Genomic DNA, 10895 nt, shown 5'->3' on the forward strand with positions numbered 1-10895 from the left:
CTCGGGGAGTGCCTATTTTCCATGCTGTGATTTTTCAAAATTTAATGGTTCTTATAATGCATAAAGTGGGGATCCAATTTTCAATTTTATGAAAAAATGAGCATAATCCATTCTTTTTCCTTGATCTCAATATACAGTAAATATTAAAACTTAAAAGAAAATAGACTGTAGTTATACTCTAATCTTAAAACATAGCTTATTGGCATACAATATGCATTGCAGAAAATGCATATGTATTGGTGACAAAAATTTATTTTGGTGACAAAAATTTATTTTGATGTCAGTTGCCTTTTAAAATAATCATTCACTAACAAGCAAATGTGCATAATAAATAACTATTTAAAACTTTTAACTATTTTATATATCTATACTAGAATACCTTAAAACATTCACTAAAACATCAATAAATCTTTGAAGAACAATACAAGTATCAATTATGTGTATAAAAAAAGTAGAAAAGCTGGGAGTTTTTCAAAAAACAAACAACTTCCTTCGATAATCCTGAGATTTTTAACCTTCCACATTTTTTATAAAAACATCTAATTCTTATTATTAAATACAGGAATCTATTTTTACTTCCTCTTCAACATCATTAAACCACCTACATTAAATAGATAGAGTAACTATTAAAATGGATTTCTTAACAAACATGTTCATTAATAATAGATCGGTGTCACTATATTAAAATTACACTTGTTTCTCAGTTCAGACAATGATTCTTATAACTGTGTACCATGTTACCCTCAGGCATCACTGCTTTTTTTAAAAGCTGATAAAAAAAAATTTTAATAGCTATAAATGTGACTTAGTTTCATTAAAAAATTTAGGCATTGCACACTTAGGCTGAGAGCAAGGTCGCAAGTAGAAACTTTTTCGTCCCTCAATGAAATAGATATACCACAAAAACAAATTGAAAGAAATGTTATATTCCACAAGAACAAATTGTTAAGATAAGGCGTTCTGCATTCTAATTCCTCATAAATCTATCACTCCTTATCTCCCCTTCTGCTGACCAGACGAGTGGTCTTCTCGCCGTTCAAACCCCCTTCTTCTAGTGTCCACCAGGTAAAAGGGGGCGACCGCAAACGATTTGTAGCTTACAAATTATCAATTTGTAATTGTGGGATATCTATTTCACTGAGGAAAGCAAAAACAGCTAGTTTTCAGCCTTAGAGTAAGAAAAGATTCAGAAAAGGGCCACCATTTGAAAAGGTTAAGAAACCACTGGTCTAAAGCAAAGTGAAATTTTTTACTAAACGTTAGTTGCATGGAGTCTCTATCTAAATGCTCATTAAAAAAAATTATTTAGTAATAAAAATACATATTTTAAGATAAATTGTGGAAATGATAAAAAAATACTAATAAGTAAACTAATAATAGAATTAATAAGCAAACAGATACTATTTTTATTTTATGAAAAAAAATTGGTTATAAATCAAATTGGTATTAATGCATCAAACCATTAGTACAAACTGTTACACACTCTTTGTCACTTATTTTCATCATAGTATTTTTAATTTTATGGTAAAATAAATAGCATTAATAAATATAAATAATGATAATATATAATAAAGTATAAACAATGGTGAAGTTTTGTACAGAATTATAATGAGACGGTTAGATATAAGAAAGATATGAAAGTCAGGGGAAGAGAATGAAAAATAATATTTTTTAAAATAATGCGTGTTAAGTTAATAAAAATTTAAATAGATGGCACTGGAGTCATATTTTAACAAAAACTTTCTTTCACTAAGAGACAGTATAATTAATTTCAGTTTCAATTTGTAAGCAATTCATAGAACAACAGCTAAGAAGTCTAATTGGAGATCAAAATGCATCAACTCAAAAACATTTAATTCAATCATTGTCCCAGGTCATAATATCTTTCTTGAGTAAAAATATTCGTATCAAATCATATTCCTTTTTGATAGCAGGAAATTAATAAAGATAAATTAATTCTGTTAAATTTACAGAAACTGTCAAATCGAATAATGTGTATAAAAAGTTTAATCTGTAATAATCTGAGTTCATTTCACAAAAAAAAAAAAATAATAAATAAACAGAAATAAAACATCTAGAGAAGAGAAAAATATGACTTAGAAATACACATCTTCATATCTTAATAAATAAATAAGTAAAATTGAATATACCATTATCTTATTTCTTTAGTTATTATTTAATGTTTAAATACATCGGATTAGACTGAAAACATAAATCCTTGAGTTGAATTGATGCAAATAAAACTAATTAGCATATTTTAATTTGCAAAAAAATAACAATAATTTTTTTTTCAACATGCATTCAAAACAGAATAAAGTAAATATATATAAAAGAACTATCAGAGAAATTTCATTATATGCTTCATTATATGATTTATATGCTTCATAAATTTCATTATATGAAATCGCTAAAAATTTCAGAAGTTTAAAGAATTCTTTATACTTATAGGGGGATAAAATTAATTTACACAATTACACTAAACTTCTAAATTTCACACGGAACAAATATTATATTCACTTTAGAATCGCAAAAAGAATAATCTCTTTCGAGATTTTACCTTTTGTGAGCTTAACTCAATGATGCATAAAAATTTCTTTATTTGTCTGAAATATTGAGGAGGATGAATATCTAATTATTGAGGGGGACATATATCCTCACTCCTGTCAACAACGTTCAAGGCCTCTTAACTTTTAAAAACTTTTATAACTTTTAGACTTTCACTCATAAAACTTTTTAGAGTAATGAACTTGAGTTTAAATGGTTTATATGCTTTAGACACTAAAAAGGAAGACTTTTGCTGATGTTACACAGATCTACATGTGACATAATGCTCCAAACAACAGAGAAAGAAGCATTTTTTGACAGTTTTCAGCACTTCTGCATTGATTGTTAAAAGTATGTTGCGGCTAATGGTAATAACTTTGTATGTCACTAAAGTTGTTTTTTATCCCCTGATTTTATGAGACAATTCACCAAATTTTTTGAACACAACGGATATAAACAAGTATTAACTAAATTAAGATTCAATAAAACTGCCTAACAGCATGAGACCCACATTTTAAAGTGATTTAATTTAAAAACATTTACATCAAAATAAAAAAGTTAACTTGAAAATTGAGAATGAACAAGATCATTAACAAAATTGGATGGTTACATATTTTTGTAAATGAACAGAATATTTAAAAAAGTAACAAATGGATAAAAATAAGAAATGAATATAGCATGAAGAGTTCAAACAGAAAAGCAAAAATTATAAGTGCCCAGTGAAAAAAAAATTTTGAAAATATTTTTGCTAAACTTCACAATTGATTTCAATTTATACTTCGAAAACTCAAAACATATAAAAGAAAAAAGTTAGGTTTCATTCAAAATGCATAAATATCAAAGGAGAATACATTTTTACCACGTTTATATAAACTTGCCTTCGTGTATGTCTGTCCGGGTGGAATTTTGTANCAAACAGAAAAGCAAAAATTATTAATGCCTAGTGAAAAAAAAATTTTGAAAATATTTTTGCTAAACTTCACAATTGATTTCAATTTATACTTCTAAAACTCAAAACATATAAAAGAAAAAAGTGAGGTTTCATTCAAAATGCATAAATTTCAAAGGAGAATACATTTTCTGTTATGAGTTTAAATTGCATAAATATTTCTTTTTCAAAAAGTGATAGCAAGTTTAAACTTAAGGTCTTAATCCTTGATATAAAAAATAATATAATAAAAAATATTAATTGTTAAATTAGTTATAATTAAATTAAATATGTTTGAATATCATTATTCATGATCATAGAAACATCAAGATCTTTTTCAAATATATACATGGATTATTTTTGGGATGTGCCATAAATACATGTTTTCAATAATACTAATTGTTTTTAATGAAAATTTGAAACATTTTTTACTTGTGAAAATATAAAATTAAGGCAGAGGATCTACTCCAGTATGCTCCTCCAACATTGACAGCTAATCTTCCCCTTTCTACATCAGTGTCTGGCGGGTTTGGTAATTTCCAAGCTGTTTGATCACCTTAACAAATACAGTTTGATTACTAATGGAATAAACATTATAATATGATTATCAAAATATTAACACTATTAGTATTCAAACTTTTTTATTATATGATTAATAATGATTACTAATAGAATTAATTACAAAAATATATTACTTTTTGTAAAAGGAAGTAAATGTGTATAATTGAAATGATATGAAAATCAAGGGGGAAGAACAGTTTATGTCCATGAAAGCTGATTCTGAGAAGTAGAAAAACAAGATGCGCTGGCAGGAAGCTTTTTTCCAAGGTACAGCCCAACTTCACTGTGAAATAACTCTCGGGGAGTGCCTATTTTCCATGCTGTGATTTTTCAAAATTTAATGGTTCTTATAATGCATAAAGTGGGGATCCAATTTTCAATTTTATGAAAAAATGAGCATAATCCATTCTTTTTCCTTGATCTCAATATACAGTAAATATTAAAACTTAAAAGAAAATAGACTGTAGTTATACTCTAATCTTAAAACATAGCTTATTGGCATACAATATGCATTGCAGAAAATGCATATGTATTGGTGACAAAAATTTATTTTGGTGACAAAAATTTATTTTGATGTCAGTTGCCTTTTAAAATAATCATTCACTAACAAGCAAATATGCATAATAAATAACTATTTAAAACTGTTTTAACTATTTTATATATCTATACTAGAATACCTTAAAACATTCACTAAAACATCAATAAATCTTTGAAGAACAATACAATTATCAATTATATGTATAAAAAAAGTAGAAAAGCTGGGAGTTTTTCAAAAAACAAACAACTTCCTTCGATAATCCTGAGATTTTTAACCTTCCACATTTTTTATAAAAACATCTAATTCTTATTATTAAATACAAAGCTGTATTATCCAATCAAAAATTTGTAGAAAACTTTACTTCAGATATTGTATTTCAATAATAAACAGCTCCAAATAATTAGCAAATAGATGATAATTATGTATGTCAGTTACATTTAGTCATTTTATTGTTTTATTAGTATGTAAACTTTGCATTTATCTTTAAGTGTGTATTATTACAAAAACTTTTTCCCCTATTATGCATTTTACAGCAAAATTTTGTAACTCATCATAAGTAATATTCATACTATTAAACAAAATATACAAAAAATTTTCAAGACAATTTGAAGATGTCAGAAAATTTATCTAGTTATAATTAAGAAAACAACTATGTCAAAATAAGTTCACATATTAATTTCTTATATTAATTAGTCATATAAATTAGTTAAATTAATTAGTTACATTAATTATTTATATTAAATAAATATACATTACTTGAAAAGTCAGGTAAATCAGATGATACTGCTACTTTCGAAAGTTCTGCCAAATATTTTTCATCAGGTTCAGATACAGAAGTAGGGGATGTTAAAGTCAATTCCACTGTGCAGTCATGATTGGACGGCTAAAAAACAATTTTTTCGTATTTACAAACAAGTTTATAATAAATATTTAACACACTAATTACACTCAGATAAAGAAGTAGGGGATGTTAAAGTCAATTCCACTGTGCAGTCATGATTGGAACGCTTCAAAACAAATTTTTTCGTATTTACAAATAAGTTTATAATAAATATTTAACACACTAATTATGTGATCAATAATTAAATATTTATATGAATACTGGTTTATACAAAAAAAATTATTTAAAATTTGAGGTTGGGTGCACATGAATAATAATTAAGGAATTAGTAACAAAAGAGAAATATTAAAATTTATTAAATATTCTAAAAATGTAATCAATTAAAAGAAAATTTTAGTCTTTAGAGTAGAGTAGCAATAAACAAATTAATAGTTAAAAATGCACCCTCATATAGTGTCATCACACTTACATTATTGATAAAAGAATTTGAGTTCTTGGAGGTGTATACAGGGTTGCCACGAAAAAAAAATGAACAAAATAGTTGCTTTTAGTAGCTTAAAGCATGAAAATAGTTGCCTAAAAGTGAAAATTACAAAAAAATAGTTGCCTAAATAAGAACTGAAATTCAGCAAAAATAAGACTAAAATGTTATTAACTGACTTAATTGTCATGCACCATGATCCATTTAGTCAAGTTGGTGGCAAATATGATAATTTTTATATAAACGTTAGTGTTCTAGCACTAAATTTTTATAAATATAAAAAAAATTGCATATTTGCAGAAAATCAAATTCTTTTAATTATAGAATTCATTCAAAGAATCCTTTCTCATTAAAAACAAAACACTTTTTCTAAGAAATTTTCCCTTTTAACAATAATTGATATAGCAAATATATATATATGGTGAAAAGTGATTACTCAGATTTGAAATTCATGCATTGTAANACATAGAACACAGATAGAGGGAAAGAAACATCCATGCCTTGCCCGGGATTCGAACCCAGAACCTTTCTGATGCAAGGACAGTTCCCTGCTCCCTACACAGACTGGTCAGCATAATTGATATACGTAAATATATATATATTGTGAAAAGTGATTACTCAGATTTGAAATTCATGCATTTTAATATCGTATTAATTTTTTTTTCTTTTTTGTAAAAAAAAAAANTATTAAAAATTGGGTTAAATTCATGCAGAATTTCATAGCAATAACCGTTGAAAAGGCGATCGAAAAACAAAAGACTTACAATAGAATCTGTGCAAATTGAACGCATTAAAAAGTGATGACTGAAATTTGCAATCTAAATTTTCTTACAATTTATTTATTTTATGTTTTTATTTATTTATTTTTATTTTTTATTTATTAAGAAAAGAAATTCTGTGTGTTCAGAAGATTTTGCGGGTCGCAGATTTTCAATCCAATTTATGCTAAAAAACATTGCTAAGACTACAGAAAAATCTCCTAATAGTCTCCTTTTCCTGAAAATAGTTGCTTTTTTAACCTTTTCAGGTAAAAAAAAGTTGCCATTGTCGCCTCATGCTGAAAATAGTTGCATTTTAGTCGCCTGTGGCAACACTGAGTATATGAACAATAGTCACCTTCTTCACTAAAACCGGACAGCTTAATAATGCAATCACACAATGGGGAGAATTTGCAATTAATACCTAAAGGTATACTGCATTACTGCAAAGGTTCATTACTGCTGTTTAAGCTTCAGATTGCATGTACAAACATTTTCCAACAAACAGCAAAGCTGTTCAGGAGTAGAAAATAAGGTCAGTGTTACAATTTATGTAAAATAAACTCTACACAATATCTCTCCAATGTTGTGAGAATTTGAGTTCTTAGAGAAATAGTCACCATCTTCATTAAAACAGAACCCTTAAATATTGCCCCTATCCTTACATATTAAAAATGCTGTAACAAAATGATATTGAAAAATACACTTTCAATGGAAAAATTTACAATTTTCAAACATATTTTATATTACAAAATGACGACTAATTAGTAATTCTTCCTTCTCTGAAACAAATAATTAAATTATATTTCAAGTAAACTGTGTTCACATAATCAGCTTCTGAAAAATATGACATTTTTTAGCCATTTTGTCTGTGGCAGTCTTCTTTGTCACTTTGCCTGTGGCCAATCTACTTATTTGAGCAACTATTTGAAGTACATAAAATATGGAAACTCTAAAGAGGATATAATAAAATTTTGGCTTCAAATAAGTAACAAATAAATCTAAAACTTCTAAATATATCTAAATATCTTATAAGTGTACATTAAATAATTTTCCTAAACTATACTTCAGAAATCAAAAATGTTACTAATCAATTACCAATAATCCAAAATATTGCTTTTAAATTAGCAAAAAAATCTATTGTACGGTATTTCGCAATTTCTATCAACTACAATATTAAAAATATCAATGTGTCACAACAAATAATTTAGATCTAATATAATTCAGATTATAAACATTTTTAATAATCAGCAATTAATAATGCATACATACTGATCTTAAACCAACAAAAATCGACTAATATACAAGTTTAGCAGTTAGTTCTAATTACAATTCTAAAAATCAAGTAACTGAATTCTGAAATCAAATATTAAAAAATTTATATTAATTTTAATTACCTGATAATATGGATTATGTTCTTGTTGGAAGATATGATTTTTGTAAAACATATCTATTATAAAGTACTTGTGAATATCATCAAAGCCTCTTCCCATAATTCCACCATGTGTATGCCCTAAGTCAAAAGTGTGACCTAATTCATGTAATGCAGCTCCAAGTCCAGTAGAGTAGCAGGCCCAATAAAATCCTCTAAATAAGAAATAAAATGTTATAAATTAAGTAACACCATAAGAACTATAATAACCCTTAGCTCTATGTTTAAAAATATCATTCAAATTAAGAAAAATAATAAAATTAACAGAACTGTTATAAAAAATTATATAAACAGTAAATTAAAAAGAGAAATTATAAGAGAAATTTAAGATTTTGTTTGCTACAAGAAATAAACTATTGATACAAGTTTAATTTTGATTAAGTAAAATTAACATATAAATATACAATAATATTTTAGTTTGAATTTAACAGAAATTGAGTAATTGGAGAACACTTAATTTGAAAACTGAACATACATTGATAAAACACAATCCCACATGCATGAAAATTTTAAAATAAGTAAGAAATAAAATTTTTAAAAAACTAATTTTTGAAATAGCAACACTTACAGGTAAATTATTTTATAAACAGCATGAAAAAAGACATGTAGTTAATACACAACTATTCATTTGGAATGGAGTGGAGCCTCTTAAACTGATTTGCTTCTAAGATAAATATTTGCCTCATATTAATGTGATCTCCAAAACTAGAAATAGGTACAACCTGTTATAGCTCTGCTTTGCATATGTTAGAGGAAGGGATAAACCTCTTTACCGATTTCAGGAGCAGTTTTTGCTTATATTTTGGCTTTAAGCTCAGTTAACAGTCATTTTAGCTACGTCAGAAAATGAAAAGTTGACTAGTTGTTCATTGAAATGTTTTAGCAATGTATATGGATAAATAGAGCAATAAATTCATTAATTTTTCTTTCTTTAAAAAATTGTTAATAAAACGATTAAGGCCATGATTTTTAAGATGTTTTTAAAAAAAAGTTTAATATAAAGACATTGCTGTCCCCTTAAATAACTATTTACTTTCCTTATATTGGAAGAGCTTATTATAAAAAGATACTAAGTAACATATTTGAAAATTTTTCCATGAAAGATCTTATTTTAGTCTCATCTAATTACACTTTATTTTACTTTGTCAAGTCCTTGAATTCAGCTGGCAAATCTTATTGTATAAAGGTACTAAGTAACAATTTAAGAATTTCCAGTGTAAAAAAACATTATCCAAGTGCATGCAGTGATAAACAGCAAACCTTAAAACTCTTTCGGCACTAAACTAAAAAGCCAAGAGTATGAACATTATTTTGCAAACAATTTAAATCTATGTAATGTTTGGTGCTCACCAATTAGAAGCTTGCAGACAAATAGAAAAGCAAAGTATAAACTTTATTAACTATTGTCTGTATGCAAAAAGAAGGACCAGGCATACTTTAAGCTACATAAATTGATCCAAAAATCGTAAATAAAGCACAAATAAAGAACAGAAATGGGCATAATATAGTCTTGGTTCTCTAAACAAGAACCTTCCTGAGTATCTGAAAACCAAATCAACATTCATTTAGTGTTTAGACACTGAGGAACACTCTTGCTTAGAGAGCTGAAACTAAATTATGTTAATTTTTATCCTTCATTTGTACTTTACTCATATTATTTTTTGCATTAATATTGTAAATGTACATAAACTTTAAAGAATTTATTGAATTCCACAAAATGTCACTTAGTAACCTTCTTTGACTTAGCTCTTCCATTGTCCATAAATTATTTAATCAAAAAAGAAGTATACCTGTTAGCACTATCGTCCATTAATTTCATCCTATCAACTTTTCGATTGTCCCCAAATCTCCAAGGTATTTCTTGAATTGTTTCTGGCCAGGTATGTAAGCAACCAGAGCCGAAAAGCGCTAGACCACCTCCACCTAAAGCAACTTGCCCTTTAGTCAAATTCAAAACTTCTTGGTGATTTTTAGGAATATCATTGGAATTATTAATGTAGCGAGTAAAAGACAAAAATGCTAAAAATTTGCATCGATTTCCAATTCTTAAACTAGAATTCATAAGTTCAACTGCAAAATGAGACCAAAGTTCTTGTTCGTTTAAGCAATAAGCCTCTTTTAGAGATAAAGAACTAGTAAAAACATGACATTTGATATCTTCATTGATCTCTTCCAATCTAAATGATTTTCCTTTCAGATTATGTTCACGAAGTTTGTCTAAGGTAAATGTCTGTAGCATTCGCCCAGCGAGAGAAATACGTTTACAGGCACTATCAATAGAATTATCTTCCTCAACAGGAGATTGGAACAAACCTGGATCATCTTTACATTTAATATACACCAAACGTATAAACCTCTTATTGATTAAAGGTTTATAATTTAAAGAAAATAATTTAATTGAATTTTTATATCTTAATTCTATTTCATTTTTTCCAAGTTTTAATGGAATGAGGGCTTTAAATCTTCCATTGATAACAGGCCAAACAATTTGTTTTGAGGCAGAAGTCAGATTTTTGATACTTATTTTACTATCTTTTCCAGCAATGATTTCTCCAGAAATAAGGGGTAATGAAACATTTATCGATTCATTGTTTTGATAATTAGATATTCTTATAGCCATTGTTAAAAACAATAGCATAAATTTATTCTGAATAATTTTCTTTAAAATGTAACTATAAATCCATTTTATTGCTAAAATTTAATAATTTAGATCGAATCATTTTAAAAATAAAAGTGCTACAGAGTTTTCGTCAGTTTCGTTGATTTGTTTACGGAAATAAGAACCAGAAATCGTCTTTATGTCACTATTTCT

The 10895-nt window shown here is 26.7% G+C and overlaps 1 protein-coding gene across 1 annotated transcript; it reads right to left on the reverse strand.

Moving 5' to 3' along the window:
- Positions 1-580: 580 nt before the first annotated feature.
- Positions 581-10863, reverse strand: LOC107449132 (uncharacterized; the record flags this gene model as incomplete). Its single annotated transcript, XM_043055414.2, is given in 5 exon segments — positions 581-601; positions 3905-4028; positions 5328-5454; positions 8049-8238; positions 9874-10863. Coding segments are annotated over 5 exon segments (1310 nt in total), but the record flags the coding sequence as incomplete, so codon positions are not given.
- Between the last annotated feature and the right edge of the window lie 32 nt (positions 10864-10895).

This window comes from Parasteatoda tepidariorum, chromosome 5 (genome assembly GCF_043381705.1).
Source record: "Parasteatoda tepidariorum isolate YZ-2023 chromosome 5, CAS_Ptep_4.0, whole genome shotgun sequence".
Classification (NCBI taxonomy): Eukaryota; Metazoa; Arthropoda; class Arachnida; order Araneae; family Theridiidae; genus Parasteatoda; species Parasteatoda tepidariorum.